General features: G+C 36.0%; 1 protein-coding gene across 35 annotated transcripts in view; it reads right to left on the reverse strand.

Annotated features, from left to right (window-relative positions):
• Window positions 1-18660, reverse strand: part of PPFIA2 (PTPRF interacting protein alpha 2) — a 677893-nt gene that overhangs the window by 159451 nt on the left and 499782 nt on the right. For all 35 annotated transcript variants that reach the window (XM_043966213.1, XM_043966209.1, XM_043966212.1 and 32 more), the window contains one exon: window positions 12471-12587. In XM_043966213.1, coding sequence (XP_043822148.1) covers window positions 12471-12587 — 117 coding nt within the window. The remainder of the gene's footprint in view (window positions 1-12470; window positions 12588-18660) is intronic.

An 18660-nucleotide genomic window follows, 5' to 3' on the forward strand; every position in this document is an offset into this window, starting at 1 on the left:
AAATTTCATTTAAAGTAACGGTAGATAATGTAAAATACTTGGGAGTCTACTTGCCAAGACAAACCCAGGAACTCTATGAACACAACTACCAAACACTCTTCACACAAATCAAATCAGATCTAAATAATTGGAAAGATATCAATTGCTCATGGATAGGCAGAGCTAATATAGTAAAAATGACAATACTGCCTAAATTAATTTACTTATTCAGTGCCATACCAATCAGACTACCTAAAAATTATTTTATACAGCTAGAAAAAATAATAACAAAATTCATCTGGAAAAACAAAAAATCAAGAATATCCAGGGAAATAATGAAAAAAAATTCACAGGAAGGTGGGTTAGCGGTACCAAACCTGGAGCTTTACTATAAAGCGGCAGTCATCAAAACTATCTGGTACTGGCTAAAAAATAGAGTGGTAGATCAATGGAATAGGCTAGGCTCAGGAAATGCAGTAGTAAATGACACTAGTAATGTAGTGTTTGATAAACCCAAAGACTCCAGCTTCTGGGATAGGAACTCAGTATTTGACAAAAACTGCTGGGAAAACTGGAAGATAGTATGGCAGAAATTAGGCATAGACCAACATCTTACATCTTATACTAAAATAAGGTCAAAATGGATACATGATTTAGACATAAGAGGTGATACCATAGGTAAATTAGGAGAGAAAGGAATAGTGTACCTATCAGATCTTTGGAAAGGAAAACAGTTTTTGACCAAACAAGAGATAGAGTATATTATAAAATGCAAAATGGATGATTTTGATTATATTAAATTAAAAAAATTTTATACAAACAGAAGCAATGCATCCAAAATTGGAAGGGAGGCAGAAAGCTGGGAAACAATTTTTGAGGCCAGTGCTTCTGATAAAGGCCTCATCTCTAAAATATATAGGGAATTAAATCAAATTTATAAGAATCCAAGTCATTCCCCAATTGAGAAATGGTCAAAGGATATGAACAGGCAGTTCTCTGATGAAGAAACCAAAACTATCTATTCCCATATGAAAAAATGCTCTAAATCTCTAATGATTAGAGAGATGCAAATTAAAACAACTCTGAGGTACCACCTGACACCTATCAGATTGGCTAAAATGACAAAAAAGGAAGATAATAAATGTTGGAGAGGCTGTGGGAAAATTGGAACACTAATGCATTGTTGGTGGAGCTGTGAGCTGATCCAACCATTCTGGAGAGCAATTTGGAATTATGCCCAAAGGGCGATAAAGCTGTGCATACCCTTTGACCCAGCAATCCCACTTTTAGGTCTTTTGCCCAAAGAAATCATGGAAGGGGGAAAGGGACCCACATGTACAAAAATATTTATAGCTGCTCTTTACGTGGTAGCAAGGAATTGGAAGTTGAGGGGGTGCCCATCAATTGGGGAATGGCTGGACAAGTTGTGGTATATGAATACAATGGAATACTATTGTGCTGTAAGAAATGATGAGCAGGAAGAGTTCAGAGAAACCTGGAGGGTCTTACGTGAGCTGATGATGAGTGAGATGAGCAGAACCAGAAGAACATTGTACACAGTATCATCAACATTGAGGGTTGACCTACTGTGATGGACTATATTCTTCTCACCAATGCAGTGATACAGAAGAGTTCCAGGGAACTCATGATAGAAGAGGATCTCCAAATCCAAGAAAAAAAAAGAAAGAAAGAACTGTGGAGTATAGATGCTGATTGAACCATATTATTTCTTTTGTTTTGGGTGCTGTTGGTTTTTTTTTTCTTTCTATTTTGAGGTTTTGCATCACTGCTCTGATTCTTTCTCTTGTAACAGGATTAATGCAGAAATAGGATTAATGTTATTATGTGTATATATATGTGTGTGTGTATATATATATCTATATGTATATGTATATGTATAGAGATATATAGATATAACCTATATCAGATTACCTGCTGTCTAGGGGAGGGGGGGAGGGAGGGGTGGAAGGGAGAAAAATCTGAAATTCTAAAGCATGTATAAACAAAAGTTGAGAACTATCTTTACATGTAATGGAAAAAATAAAATACCTCATACATTTAAAAAAAAAAAAGTAAGATAAACTCCAGCTGACAAAAAAGTTTTCTGCAAAGCAACTGATGAGATTAGTCAACATTTAGCCAGAGAGGATCATACAGAAATATATGTTTTCTTTTTATAAAAGGGATTAGGATCATGAAAAGAGATCACTATTGATCCTGACCCTATGTACAAAGCACATCTACATCATGGAAGGTGATGACATTTATGAAAAATTATGTTCAATCATAAAGAGTATTCTAGGTGTGAGACTAAGCAATTCTTAGCTTAGTTTTAAAAGCTACTAAAGCTTGAACATGGAGAATACCTCATATAGAAAGACCTTTAGCCTTATATGTTTTATAATTGATAGTGCCTTCCTCCTCATCCAGTTATATGATTACCAAATAAAACAACGGCCAGAGATAACATTTCCATCTTTGAAAAAATTTCAATTGCCGGTGAACTCTTGACATAGCCAGTTGTCTTGACTTATGTTTAGCCACTAGACTTCAATGACAACTTTACACTTTCCCTCTTAATTCCAATTCATGAGCAAATACAGACATTGCCATTATGATTTCATCAGTCTTCTTGGTCCATAATCCTGAGGTGTCCCTAGATTTTTGGAATCTTATGTAGTGGATCCTAGGTCTCAGCAGTTCTTTCTTAGTGGAGAAGGCTTTTAATATGAGCTTGGCATTTAAATTGCATATCTTTTGTCTCTGGACCAAGTTTGGTTGAGTTTGGAGGTCAGTGTGAGAATTGCATGAGTATCCCTTAAGCCCATATGGAATTTTCACATTAGTTTAGGCTTAATTTAGGGACTACCATTTTCTGATGAGCTGCGGCTCTTGCTGGCCTCTCCAAACACTACCACCAGATGCCATGACTGAGAGGAGCTAAGAAACATGGTTGGGCATTTGAGACTATAAAAGTCCTACTTTTCACCCCAGGCATTTTCCATTTTATGGTCTGGAATTTCTGCCTTGCTTTCTACCCCTTACTTTGAAAAGTATAACTATATGAAAACTATCATTGCCTGTATCAAAGAAAGTGATGTGCTCCATGAGTGAAGCAGAATTACAGTAGCTTAAAAAGAAACATAAGGTGCACACATTTAGGGACATTTCCATTTCAAATGTTCATGTGGACTATCTGCACATGATCTGTGGTCGAGTCTTCTGAGCTCATATTGCTCTGATCAGCCACAGTTGGAGACATTGTACCTTGACTCCAACATAATGAGGTAATTTTGGTCCTCTTTGAGAACACTGGGTAGGGGGCAGCTAGGTGGTGCAGTGGATAGAGCACCGGCCCTGGAGTCAGGAGTACCTGAGTTCAAATCCGGCCTCAGACACTTAACACTTACTAGCTGTGTGACCTTGGGCAAGTCACTTAACCCCAACTGCCTCACTAAAAAAAAGAAAAAAAAAAAAGAGAACACCGGGTAACAATGAACCAACCAACCAAGCAATGCCTCTGTAAAGGTCATGTCAACAGAATGTCTTATTTTTCATTCATGGTCTTTGTGACTTCCCAAATAAAAACTCCCTTCCCTGGATACCACTTCCCCATAGGAAAGGCAATGTGGCATATTAGATAGAGTGTTGGACTTTGATTCAGGAAGCCTGGATTAAAATTTTGCCTCAGACACTTAATAGATATGCATGTGAATGAGTGTGTGTGTGTGTGTGTGTGTGTGTGTGTGTGTGTGTGAGAGAGAGAGAGAGAGAGAGAGAGAGAGAGAGACCCTTAATCACATCATTGAACTACACTTTCCTCATCTGTAAAATGAGAGCACTGTACTTGCTCACCTCTAAGATCCATTCCAGCTAGAAATCTATAATCCCATGTGTTACCTTCTTCATTAAAAGGTAAACTTTAGATTTTGTATTTACAAGTGCCTGGTAAAGTGTTTGTCACATAATAAGTTGTGAATAAATGACTTGTACTCATTCATTCATTAATGGAGGATGGGATGGGGGATGTATTTTTAATGTGAAGCAGTTCAAATGAAGGCAGAAATTACACAGGTTGTATAAGCTGATTGCCTCAGAACTGCCTGTTTTCAAAAGTTTAATCTTAACAAAGAGCAGTCTTGGGAGTCAAGAAAACCTGGGTTGTCATACAATAGCTGTGTGACCTTGGGCAGGTCACTTAAATGCTCAATTTTCCCACTGACAACTCTTTAAGACCATAAGCACAAAATAGGTGCCCATATACCTGAAGGAACCACAGGTTGATGAAAAAATAATCTTTAAAATATGATAACTTTAAAGATAAATTTAAAAATCTTAAATGTATGGCCACTATGCTCTAGGAACTGGGATACAAGGACAATAATTAAGCAGCCCCAGTCCTCAAGAAACTTAAATTCTATTTGGGGAGAAAATGTGTTAATATACATAAAACCCTCCAGTAATTACAGAAGTTGGGGGAGACTCAGGAATATCTTATTCCCTGATTTACTATAAACCAGACCTATAATTAGTGATTTCAGTACTCTGGGCAATGACCTAAAAGCATCTTTTTAAGACAAACTCAGATTTTGTGGGGAGAGATTCTGGGTCCCATTTTGGGAGAGGTGAAAAGGGCAAGGTTAGAGATGCTAGGACAATGTAGCAGAAGTCACTGGGGGTAACAAGCTGGAATTTACCTTAATTGCATTTTTTCTTTGTTTTTTTGTTTTGTTTTGCCATGAAGAAGACTGATTTTCAGATTAGAACACATAAAAAAGAAGTTAGGAAAGAATAAAAGCTCAAGGCAAAAGAGGAATTAGGATATATTCAACTGTCCCTTTTTAAGTACTTTCACTTCATTTGGAGGAAGCAAATTATATCTAAAGATCCTGAAGAATACTTAGTTTTAATTGCTCAGGTGCTGAAACCTTGAAGTAGGTTCTGGAGGTCTGGAGATGGACAAACACTGCCCCAGGTTTCAAAAACAAAAATAAAATGGAGGCTAACCATAAGCCGATAATGTTAATACTGATCCCTGGCAGAATTGTGTGATAGCTTATTGGACAGACAAGTTTTAATACCTTAGAAAGGGAAATAGGATCACTGTGAATTAACTTTGATTGATTAAAAACTAGACATTAACAACTAGGTTTTCTCAGCTATTTGATAAGATTAGATGAGTTGGCAGGATCCTTTTTAGGTCCAAATATCTTATCCCGTGATATGAGGAAGTAAGACTAGTTGGCATAGTGGCTAGAGAGTGATCCTCAGCATCAGGAAAACAAGGGTTCAACTTGATTCTGACACATATTGGCAGATCTACTGATGATATCTAACAAAGATCACACTGGCAAAGCTAGGATTTGGGCCTAGGTCAAATCCAGTGGTTTCTCTTCTTACTATTCTTTTTTTCATTACACTACGCTGTCTCTTGTAGTTGAAAGACACCATGGTTGAGAATTTTTGAGAGAGAAAGTTTGAGAACTAACTCAGATGCTTACCCTCTCTCCACAAGCAGTCTTAGCTAGATGAACAAGGAGAACAAATTCCAGTCTCTTGTCTCTAAATTGAGTGGTTTCCAGGGCAGCTAGCTAGGTGGCACATAGTGTATCTATCACTTGGCCTAGAGTCAAGAAGATTCATCTTTGTGAGTTCAAATATGGTTTCAGACACTCACTAGCTATGTGACCCTGGGCAAGTCACTTAACCCTGTTTACCACAGTTTCCTCATCTGTAAAATGAGCTGAAGAAAGAAATGGCAAAACACTGCAGTATCTTTGCCAAGGAAACCCCAAATGAGGTCATGAAAAGTCAGATACAACTGAAAACAGCTGAACAATTAGTGGTTTTCATTAGTCTTTCTCCACATACATAGCCATTCTGACTTTTAACTATACCACAGTAACTCCCCTATTAGCTGTATCACCACAATAAAGTTGCTAAAACTGAGTCTCTGTTTCCTCATATGTAAATATAGAGATAAAGAGACCCAAGTCATAGGGCTTTTATGAAGTTCAAATGAGATAATGTATTTATATATATGTAAAGTTCTTAGCAAACTTTTGAAGAACAATTTAACACCAAATATCATTATATCATAAGATTTAGAACCAGATGGAAACTTTACAGCCCATCTAATTCAAAGCCCCAATTTTACAAATGAGGGAAGTGGTCTAGAGATAGTGGCTGGTGGGGGGTCACACTGCAAGTAAGTAGCAGAATGAGAATTTGAGACTTTCTGAATACTTCCAATGCCGGGCTCTGCTCCAGATGAATTTGTAGCTGTTACACACAATGGTTGTACTATTACCTTGTAGAATCTGTGAGTTATAAAAGCTTTGTTATTTTGTTTTATATATAATATTTAACATATAATAATATATAATACATTCTTATATGTTCTATATACTTCCATATAGCATATATCATATTGTTATATATATGAATATGAGATGTGAGGGATTTTTGCCATAGACCCCTTTCTTAATATGGTGAAGGTAGTCTGGTAAACCCATTCTCTGAATGATATTCCTAAAATGTAAAATATTTATATACCATAAATTATATACGTATATATATAATAAAATTATTTTTACATATAATGAAATAATATTTTTTTAATTACAAGATGAAATATATGGGATTTCAAAGAAAACCAAATATATTGACATATAATTACCAAAGTATTTTAACAACACATTCATAGATGATAGGTTAAGAGTCACTGTTTTAGAATAACTGGGGATTATCTGGACTCTCTCTCTCTCTCTCCATATATATATATATATATATACACACACACACACACACACACATACACACATATGTATGTATATGTGTATTGATAGATACATACAGATACATAGATATCTACATACACATACATATGTTTATATATAGATGTGTGTGTGTGTGTATATATGTATGACATTTGAAAGGTTTCTTTCTTATGTTTTGCAGTATTTGCCTCCTCCCCCATTTTTCTATTAATCAAGTTTTTGTTTGTTTTTGTATAGTGAGAATCACTCACTATTGCAAAGTGTGTTCTCAAGAGATTATTTTTATAACCAGAGCTCTCAAGCCGCTGACACAAAATATCCCCTACTGGCAAATATCCCTGCCTTGCTGTATAATTTAAGTGATTTCACTGCCCTAACCAAAGGCTAATGTTTGTGATTAGGGCATTCAAACTCACTTTCTTGACAATTCCATAATATCCAACAACAGTTTTTCCAAGAGTCACTTTTCAATGTGCATACAGATGCCATCATCCTCCTACATGCTTATAACTTTTATTTGCGGAGGAGGGGACTCACAAACTCTTCTTGCTTCCCCCATGACTCTTCTACTCTGTCTTTATGCCTGATGCTGAATTCCTTATTAGGTTTTAAAACACAGCCCTGGAATAAGGTGATTATTGTTGTATCAAAGAAATTAGAATATTTCCTGTGGCCTTTTCCTGATAGATCACTTTGAGGAGTTAAAAATGTATGCTTTCTATGTTCACTCTCTATTAAGATGGAAGAAAAGTTTATAGGAAGAAATTATAGAAAAGAAATAAAGGCTTGAAAAAGGTGGGTATTTCTATCCTGAATTCCTAGAAGTGTTTCTGATAATCTCCAGTGAAACTGTGTAATGCCCAAACTTTTAATTAAATCCATTTTGATATTCAGAACAAATATATGTCAATATTTTTAGTTTCAGGGACCAAAGAAGTATCTATGGCAAAAATCAAACATACTTGTAATGAAGGAAGTATGGCCAAAACTTTGCCTTTAGTGTGTGAAATCTAGCAGTTGCTGACATCACTCACAGTCCTGGGCAGCATAGAAATAAACAAGGCCTAGTTTGCAAACATTATTAGTTTCAATAGGAAGTTATCAAATGCTGGGCCCATGGAAACTCAGCAGCACCCTCAACAACAGGCCACAATACTTGAAAGGCTCAAATAAAATCACATCTTTTTTTTTTTCTTTTTGTAACCCCTAGTACCTGTATCAAAGTGCGTCACTTTTTATTTACTAAAAGCAAAATGAACGGCTGCTTTTCAACTCATAAACAAGATCAGCATTCTAAGCCAAAAACCTCACAAAATCATTCTGCCAAATTGTACATACATCACGACTATTACTTCTTTTAACTATTTCTGCAAAACAATGAGGAGAAAGTCTAAAAATGTTCATGTTTGGATAAAACTTACTTCCATATGAGTACCTTGGATTAAATCAAAGGTTTTCAACTATTAATAATGTTCTTTCCTTGATTCTTCTCAGCAATACAACGGTACAAGATAGTGCCAAAGGACTCATGATGGAAAAGACTCTCCGAATCCAGAAAAAAAAAAAAAAAAGAACTGTGGAATATAGATGCAGATTGAACCATACTATGTCTTTTGTTTTTGGTGCTGTTGTTTTTCTTTTTTGAGGTTTTTCCTTTTTGCTCTGATTCTTTTCTTATAATAGAACTAATGCAGAAATATGTTTAATATTATTGAACATATATAACCTATATCAGATTACTTGTTGTCTTGGGGAGGAGGAGAGGGATGGGAGGGAGGGAGAAAAATTTGAAACTAGAAATCTTATAAAAACAAATGTTGAAAACTATCTCTACATGTAACTGGAAAATAATAAAAATAATTTTATAATTATAAAAATAATGTTCTTCCATTTTTACAGTATGCCTTTTCTTGAGATAATCATTTTCCAATAAACAATCTCTCCCCTAGCTCATATAGTACCTCTCTCCTCCTCTCCAAAAGAAACAATTGAAACAAACCATACAATAAGGTAAATAGGATTCGTAGTGCATGAAATTATTCTTCTCTTACGGTTTATCATTTTGTAAGAGGAAGGGAGTGTGTTTTAAAAAGGGAGTGTGGTTAGTCATTGGAACCAAAATTGGTCATGGTATTTTTTCTAAATTCCATTTCCTTTTAACACTGTCCTTCCCTTAGGCAATTTTAGTTTATGTGTGTCTTAATCCTGCTCTCTTCATTGCCCTTTGAGTCACCCATAACTCTGATTTCTTAATGTAGCTAATTCTAGTTATGAGTGTAGATTTCATGATAGTATATTGAATGATGGTAGCTAAAAGGCACGTATTTGTTAGCTGGTGGGATTATCAGATTATCAGATTTCATTAGGTTACCCCATTGATTTCTCTATTTTCTTGATAGTAACAAATACTTCCTAACATGTAATAACTAACACTTAAAATACTGCATTAACAATCAAGTTAGTTCATCTCAATATTTATACCTAACATTATACCACATCCTACTTGCACAATTTTTATGCTTATATTACTATGATTAAAATTTCCACTGAGGAAAAGATTATCCAGAAAGTCAGCTGTGGTTATGAAAAACCTAACAGTATTCATTGATAGCAAATGAGTTTGTATATTCACCATGAATCTCAAAAATACAGCCTTCGCCCTTAGCTAAAAGAGGTCTTTTTTCCACTGCCCCTGAAATTTATTGTCAACTTCAGCTCATTCTGAATTTTATATCTTGATACTATTCTTTTAGGATGATTCCTGTCTTTTGAATTCAGACTCTAATGCCCCAGCTGTTGTTTTCTACGCTCATCTTTTCAAAATTTAAGTTGGTTGATGAAAGCCTTGTGTATCCATATTCATCTTTTCTGAAAATGTCCTTTTTTCCATCCTTATTGAAACGATTTCTGTTTAGTCTTGGGTGCTTCTCATTCATCTTAGGCCAATTTTAGCTATAAACTATTATAATGTATACAAAGGATAATATAGCATACTCTCTTTTCTCTGATGATTTTCTTTTCTTTCACAATTTAGAGTATATAAAAGACTGGATGAAGTTTTTCTCTCCTGTATCAGTCAACACATTCTGGGATGGAAGTGGTCACATGCTTAGGTTCTAATGATTTCTTCTTCAGTTACCAATTCTTTGCTGATGTTGAGAATCACATCCAGGATAAAAATGTTTGTTATGGTTCCCAAATCATCATCTCTTTCCTCTTTCTGTCCAAGGCTATGCAGTCTACTCCCGCAACCCTTTCCCTTCTGTTTCTTATTCTATTGATAATCACCCAAATGCTCTCTAGCATGTTTGATTCGTCCATATCTTATGATCACCCTTTTAATTTTTATTTGTTTTTAGGTTGTTCTTTGTTTCTTTTAATTAATTACCTGAAGCCAGGTTTTAAACCATGTTCTCAGAGATAAGGGGCTTTGAGTGATTACAATCCTATAGTCTCTATCAAGGAAAAAAGGTTTTTTGTTTTATAAATATCATGGCTGTCAATGTGCTTCTGTCCTCAGTAGCTGGCTAGCTGTGTTCTGGACTAAGGGAGAATCAGAATCCAGGTGTGCAGGGACCCCCAGATACTCTGAATTCAGGGCTGGGGTCTTCAGAAGGTTCGATGGGACCAGGCCCCTCTGCCCGTTTAGCTCTCCATAGAAGAAGTCCTCATCTGCTGAGCCCAGCACAGTGATGACATCACCAGTGCTCAGGGTCAGCTCTTCAGTTTTGCTCAGACTGGACCTCTTCCAGGGAGGGTAGTCAAAGACAGCCATCAGGGTCTGTGGGTGCTCAAACTGGGCTCACTGGCGGGGAAGATAACACTTTTTTTTTGCATTTTCATAAAGTATTTTATTTTTTTCCAGTTACATGTAAAGATAGTTCTCAACTTTTGTTCATACAAGCTTTCCAATTTCAGATTTTTCTCCCTCTCTCCCCTCCCCTAGATAGCAGGTAATCTGATATAGGTTATATATATATATATATATATATATATATACACACACATATACACACACACACATATATGTATAATAACATTAAACATATTTATAAGTATATGTATAATAACATTAAAAATATTTCTTCATTAGTCATATTATAAGAGAAAAATCAGAGCAATGAGGAAAAACCTCAAAATAGAAAAACAACAGCACCAAAAACAAAAGAAATAGTATGGTTCAATCAGCATCTAGACTCCACAGTTCTTTTTTTTCCCTGGATTTGGAGATCCTCTTCCATCATGAGTCCCCTGGAACTCTTCTGTACCATTGCATTGGTGAGAAGAATATAGTCCATCACAGTAGATCAACACTCAATGTTGATGATACTGTGTACAATGTTCTTCTGGTTCTGCTCATCTCACTCATCATCAGTGCACGCAAGGCCCTCCAGGTTTCTCTGAACTCCTCCTGCTCATCGCTTCTTACAGCACAATAGTATTCCATTACATTCATATACCACAACTTGTCCAGCCATTCCCCAATTGATGGGCACCCCCTCAACTTCCAATTCCTTGCCACCACATAAAAAGCAGCTTTTTTTTTTTTGGTACATGTGGGTCGAGATCACACTTTTTATAAATGATCACTTTTCTGGTTTTTATTTTGTTTTGTTTTTTGCTGGGCAACAGGAGTTACATGACACAGCTATTAAAGTGTCAAGTGTCTGAGGCCAAATTTGAATTCAGGTTTTCCTGAATCCAGGACCAGTGCTTTATCCGCTGTGCCACCTAGCTTCCCCCTAAATTCTCACTTGGAATTAATTGCTATACCTTATGTTGAGAGATAGTATGGGAAGGTAGAAAGTGTACTTCATTGGTATTTAGGAAAGAACTGGGTTTATACCGTATTTCTTATATTTACTAATTATGGTACCATGGGGAAGTCAAACTTTCTAAGCCTCAAGTTCCTCATCTGTAAAAAAGGGATATTAATTTGAAGAGCTTACACACAGGGTGTTTTGAGGCCCAAATTATATAAAACCGTGGAACAATGAAATCTTAAGGTAATATATAAATGTCTCTTGTTATCTCATTCTTTTTTATTTGGTTTCAGATAGAAAATCTGAGGACTACTCATTATTCATTATTGTTATTCTTTTCTATCAGTGTTCTGAGGACTATCATATAAATGCATAAATGACTGCCATTTGTAATTGATTCTTTGTTACTGTTGTTGATAGACATAGTAAGATAAAAGCAGGCAATGTGCTTGTGACTGCATTGATAAAGATAACTCTCAGATAATGCAACTTCCTCTATCAATACAGGTTGCTACCTTACTTGCATTTATACAAACAGAGAGCGGGTGCCCACAACACGGACAGGTAATATTCTTGGTTCAATGGACTATGCCATGCTGCCTTCAATACATGATAGCTACTCAATAAACATATTTTATTGGAAAAAATATTCTTGCTTATTTTTTCCTTCCAATTTTTATTTCAACTGCTATTTTTCTCAGTTTCATGAAAGTGTAAGTCCTTCACATTCTAGTATATAAAAAAGGACTAGTTTTTTTCCTCAATGAATGCAAATAAAATTCAATTCCTCTGCATCCTATATTTATAGTTAAGTATAGAAGAGAAAAATGTATCATGTGATTTGGATTAGAAGAAGCCATGACAATAAGTACCCTTTATAGATAATGTTTACAGCAAATGCTATGGCAAGAAACACATCCAATATAAGAATAAGTAAGGAACATCTAACCTTTTCATGGATTTTCTGGCTAGGTTCCATCCCCTCCATATGTTCTGACTCTGTGGACCCTTCTCCAGATGCCATTTTTCTTTGAATGTGAGCATTTTGTTCCCGCAAGGCAACAATCTGCAAAAGAAAAGGAGGTAATGGTTGAAGGAGTGAAGGGAAAAGAGTATAAAGTTGAAAACGACAAAAGGATTGGCTCAAAAAACATTGTTGAAATCTGGAAAACAGTACTGTAATGCCAGAAATTTAATCATCAATTCATTCCTATTATCCCTTTACAGTTTTTCCTGGCAGACATTAATGTTAATTCATTTTATTCCTAGGGCTTACATATACATTTCCTATGAAAAATTCAAGGTCCAAGGCAACTTTTTTTCTAAACAAAAAATGAACATTCATAAACACTAGCATATCCATGATAAATCTCTGGATCTGTCTTCTGTACCCAATGGTTTTTCACTAAGTAGTGACTTTTGTCTCAATTTCTTGCCTTTCCTTATTGAACAAAACGCATGATGATTGTGAATGCAAAAGTGAAGACTAATTATCACACCTGGTATCAGGGCCTGTAAGGCTAAAGTCATCAATTTCACAGAGATTAGACAGAAACCATTTTTGGGTTTTTTTTGTTTTTTGTTTTTTAGTGAGGCAATTGGGGTTAAGTGACTTGCCCAGGGTCACACAGCTCTATCCACTGTGCCACCTAGCTGCCCCCAGAAAGCATTTTTGAAGAGGTAATAATCCACACTTGAGCTAAAACTTTATCCTTCAGTGAGAATGCAGCACCCATTGTTTGGATGGCATCAGGACTATCACTTCTAGACTTACGTTCAAATAAATGAGAAATACCAGAAAAATCTGGAATATTGATTCATTTAAAATTTCAGCTCATCTTCATAGATTTAAAAATTTTTGGCACTGGGGTGGCAGCATGATGCTCAAAAAAGACCACCAGATTTAAAATTAGAAGGCTTGGGTTCTAATCCTAGTGCTTCTGTTTAAAAACTTCATAAGTTAGGGGCAGCTAGGTGGCACAGTAGATAGAGCACTGACCCTGGATTCAAGAGGACCTGAGTTCAAATGTGGATTCAGACACTTAACACTTACTAGCTGTGTGACTCTGGGCAAGTCACTTAACCCCAATTGCCTCACCAAAAAAACCCCTAAAAACTAAAAACACTACATAAGTTTAGGAAAATTCCCGAATATCTGACCCTCATTTTTCACATCTTTAAAATCAGGGGCCTGGATTATATGACCTTTAAGATTCCATCCAATTCCAAATCTAGACTTTCTTGAAGCTGAAGAAAGAAATCAGTTACTCCTACCTCATACAGTGTTAGCCAGAATCATGCTAAGGATAAAGTCTATATTTTCAAGATTCATATTGAACATACAAATGCATTTGCTATCTATATGAATGCTGTTAAGTTTTTGTAATCATAATCTTTCTGTATCATCTTCTCTTCAGTGGAAATGTAAATCATTGGAATATAATAGCAAAAATTGTTCAAGTTGAAATAGGATGTGATATAATATTAGTTGTAAATATTGAGATGAACTAACTTGATTGTTAATGCAATATTTTAAGCATTAGTTATTACATTAAAAAAAAATTTTGTGAGGCATTTGGGGTTAAGTAACTTGCCTAAGGTCACACAACTAGTAAGTGTTAAGTGTCTGATGCTGAATTTGAACTCAGGTCCTCCTGAATCCAAGGCTGGTGCTGTTATTACATTTTTTAAAAGTATTTCTTACTATCAAAAGAATAGAGACATCAGTGTGGGAACCTATTTCAGGTTACTATTTAAGTGTGAAAGTTCTTTGAAACCTGATAATCCCACCAACTGACAAATATGTACCTTTCAGCCACCATTATCCAATATAACTGTCATGAAATCTGTGCTTATAACTAGAAATAGCAACACTGAAAATTCAGAATTATGGATGATTCAAAGGACAATGAAGAGATGTATGATGAGCACATGTGAGGGTACCATATTTCCACTGATCTTTCTATACAAAAGAAGGGACTCTCAAATGGATCTGTGCTCTCATTAGTTTGGACATTTCCTAAAATGATATTGATGGCAATCCATCTATACTTGCCTATCCTGTGTGAGTCAGCCATATCCTCTTTACATTTACCTAATGTGCATTCCTCACTTTCTTTAGACATTGGGAGAATACCAGTGGAGAAAACAGATACATCATTAACCCTTGCCACATGATCAACCCATATTCTTATGCTAACAAGTTTTATAACCAAGGAAAAACATTTCAGTTCTCTAGAGTCCAGTTTCCTAACCTGTAAAAAGAATGGTGTAAATTACCTGATTTCCAAGGTGCTTCTCACTGCTATACACTAGTGGTTTTCCCAACTACCCCTACTGATACTTCTTGAATTCCAACCTAGTCTTTAAAACTCAACTCAAATGCCACATTTTCTAAGAAGCCTTCTTTGTTCTCCCAAGTTGGTAATGAATCTTTCTCACCTGGGGCTTCATGTACGATTTTGTTTATATCTTTCATTCACTTAGCACATATTAATGAATCACGTGAATAATTGATAAAGCATTTACTAAGCTCTTAGTGTGGACCAGAACCTATGACCATATCACTTATATCATAGTTATTTATGAATACGTTTTGTATCTCACTACTAGAGTCTAAGCAGCATGATGGTAGAGCCAGTGAGTTATCTGTGTGGCATAACTACCTTAACAGGTGTTACTGTGTTCACAGTAATGTGTGTGTTTGTATACACACAGAGACACACATGTATGTTTGTATGTGTATATGTGTGTGTATATGTGTATATGTCCATGTATGCATCCATGTGGACGGATGGATAGATATTGACATATAAACTTGGATGACTATTCTACATGTGTAACCTTCAAAACAAGAAAACAAGAAGCTTTGTTAATATCTTACTTGCTGCTTTTGTCTGTAACTATCAGTAAGAGTCATCTATTCAATGAAACATTTTAAGAGGGCTATTGATAAGTCAGAGTATACAGAAGAAGTTGACCAGGAGCATGAAGGGAGCAGAATGAGTGAAGGAAATGGGTATGTTCAGATGGAGAAGAGACAACTTGGTAGGTCAGGAGGAGGACAATTACCTTTAAGTTTCTGAAATGCTGCCACAAGGAAAAGGGATCTGACTTGTTTAGCTTAGCTATAGAGGTAATAAGAGCAAAAGGTGGAGACTGTGGAGGATGAGATCGAGTAGTGTGCTGGGTTTTCTCAAGAAGTACCCTAACCCTGGAGTTCTTCAAGCAAAAGATGGATGACTACTTTCTGGGACTGTGCACAAGGGATCCCTGCCCAAGCAGTGATTTGGTTAAATGATCTCTGAGGGGTTGCTTCAAAATCTGAGTTTCTATAATAGTTGTGTGCTCAATGAAAAAGTTAATTTAGTAATGGCAGGATGATTAGCGGGACTCTTCTTTCACAGTAACTTTTTTCTTGGGAAACACATCATCTGGAACAATAACAGCTTATCCTAATCTGTCATCTTGAACTGAAAAATAAGGGTTAGGGGCAGCTAGGTGGCGCAGTGGATAGAGCACCAGCCCTGAAGTCAGGAGTACCTGAGTTCAAATCCGACCTCAGACACTTAACACTTACTAGGTGTGTGACCCTGGGCAAGTCACTTAACCCCAATTGCCTCACTAAAACAAAAAAAACAAAACAAAAAAAAAACACACACACACACACAAAAAGGAAAATAAGGGTTAGCAATGAACTTTTCAAGGTCATAGCTACAAGTCATATAATTTTAGAGTTGGAAGGGATTTCAGAGGTTACCTGGTCTAACAGGTACCAGAAGTAAAAATTCCTTCAACTCTATCTACAATGTCTTCTATAGTAGAGGTGTCAAATTCACAGCTTACTCCTGAATGCAGTCAAACCAGATTAAAACATTATTGTTGTTTTCATTTATGAAGATTGTTATTTCGTCATTGTTATATTTATTTTATTATTTTTGAACCTGGGATCAAGAAGACCTGAGTTCAAATTCAGCTTTGGTCACTTAGATTCCAGTCACTTTAACCCTCTTTGTCTCAGTTTTCTCATCTGTCAAATGAGCTGGAGAAGGAAATGGCAAAGCACTCCAGGATCTTTGCAGAGAAAACTCCAAATAGGGTTAAAAAGAGATGGATGAAACTGAAATGACTGAACAACAATATTTATGCAGTGCTCTGTATCAGGTATCATACACATCTCATGCACATCTGCATACCTCATATTATCCCCATCTTACTGATGAAGAAACTGACACAAACAGAGGTTAAGTGATGCTCAGGGTTACATAGCTTAATAAGTGGCTGAGGCCAGATTTGAAGGAGGTAGGTGGTATTATTTTCTTCCTTTTACATATGGTAAAACTGGGGCAGACAGGAGTTAAGTGACTTACCCAGGATTATATAACTAGTAAGTGTCTGAAGCTGCATTTGAACACAGGTCTTCCTTACACCAGACCCAGCACTCTATCCAGTGTATCCCCTAGCTGTTTGTTATATCCAGTTGAAATGTATCTTTCTGTAACTTTAAATCACTGAACATAGTTTTTTCTTTGGGGTCATGTAAAACTAAACCTCACCTTTTTTTCCCCCTCATGACAATACTCTTAAATGCTTAATTCAACATTGTTATACAAGTGCTTAAAATACTTAAAAATACTTAATACTTAAATACTTATTCAAAATACTTAAAGACAGCTATCAAGTCCCCTTAAATGTTTTCTTCTCCAGCTTCAACATTGACTCCATTCACTTAACAACAGAAACAGACTAAAGGAACTTGGAAAAATAATCAGAAATCTGCTTTTAGGATAGATTGAGTTGTGAAAGAATGTTAACATGGGAATCAGGAGCACTGATTTAAATTGTAGGTCTGCTGCTAACTAGGGGTGACCTTGGGCAAATCACTTAACCTTTTAAGAGACTAGATTTGCTTGTTCATTAAAACAAAAAACACAACAAAACAAAAAGAAATCACATTTTTAAAAAGCCTCATAAGAAGGCAAAACTAATCTCTTAGAAGTAAATCCTGGCAAGAGCTTCATTGAAAAGTTAAACACAATGATAAGAATGAGAACACCAACAGCTTATTTAGTAGGTCTCCTTAACTGCAAGATTAGCCTTACATGCTCTTACCTAAACACTAAATCCTTGCTAAAATCATTATGTAAAGACAGGATTTGCAAGCACCTTTTTCCAATGAAAGGCAGAATGGTGTAATGGTTAGAGAGACAAGGCCTCAGATTCAGGGTGGCCTGTATTAATGTCCTGCCTCTATCTCATGACTATATTTTCCTGGGAAAGACACTTGACCACTCAGTACCCCTAGGTAGCCACCATGACTATAGATCTAAGAAAAGGGGATGCTTTTCTCCAATGAAATCACAGATTCAGTCCCAGTTCCCTTTTACCTCTAAATTAAAACAAATAAAATAATACTTTCAAAATCTAAGAAATTCCATGTATAGAAATAGGTATACATAGAAAGTTCTTTATGCTTAATGACTACAGAAGGAATATCTTCCATTGGAAACAATAATTCCAAGAAATTAATCAGGTTATGGAAACAGAACCTCAATTATTTGTTTAGTCATTTTTCAGCAGTGCCCGACTCTTTGTGAACCCATTTGGGATTTTCTCAGCAGAAATACTGGAGGACTTTGTCATTTCCTTCTCATTTTACAGATGGGGAAATTGAGACAAACAAGGTTAAATGACTCGCCTGGAGTCATACAGCTAGCAAGTGCATGAGGCCAGACTGGAACTCAGAAAGATGAGTCTTTCTGACTCCATGCCTGATGCTCTATCTACTTCACTATCTAGCCTACTGGAACTTTAATAGAACTTTGTTCTATTAAAACACATATTCTTATTGCCTTGGCCTGATCTTCCATTCCTCCCTTCTCTCCTGCAATAATACAAGGAATGTTGCATAGAGTAAGACATACCCAGGGGAGCTATGAATTCTATGCCCTCACTTCTGCAATTATCCAAGTAGTTACCTGGATCTTTGATGTACCTAGAGGTTTTCTGGGCTGCCTACCATAAGCTGAAATTAAACCAGTTTTGCTTTTTTTTTTTTTTTTTGGACAATGTGACTTGCCCAGGGTCACAAAGCTAATAAGTGTCAAGTGTCTGAGGCCAGATTTGAACTCACGTCCTCC

Source organism: Dromiciops gliroides, chromosome 5, assembly GCF_019393635.1.
Source record: "Dromiciops gliroides isolate mDroGli1 chromosome 5, mDroGli1.pri, whole genome shotgun sequence".
Classification (NCBI taxonomy): Eukaryota; Metazoa; Chordata; class Mammalia; order Microbiotheria; family Microbiotheriidae; genus Dromiciops; species Dromiciops gliroides.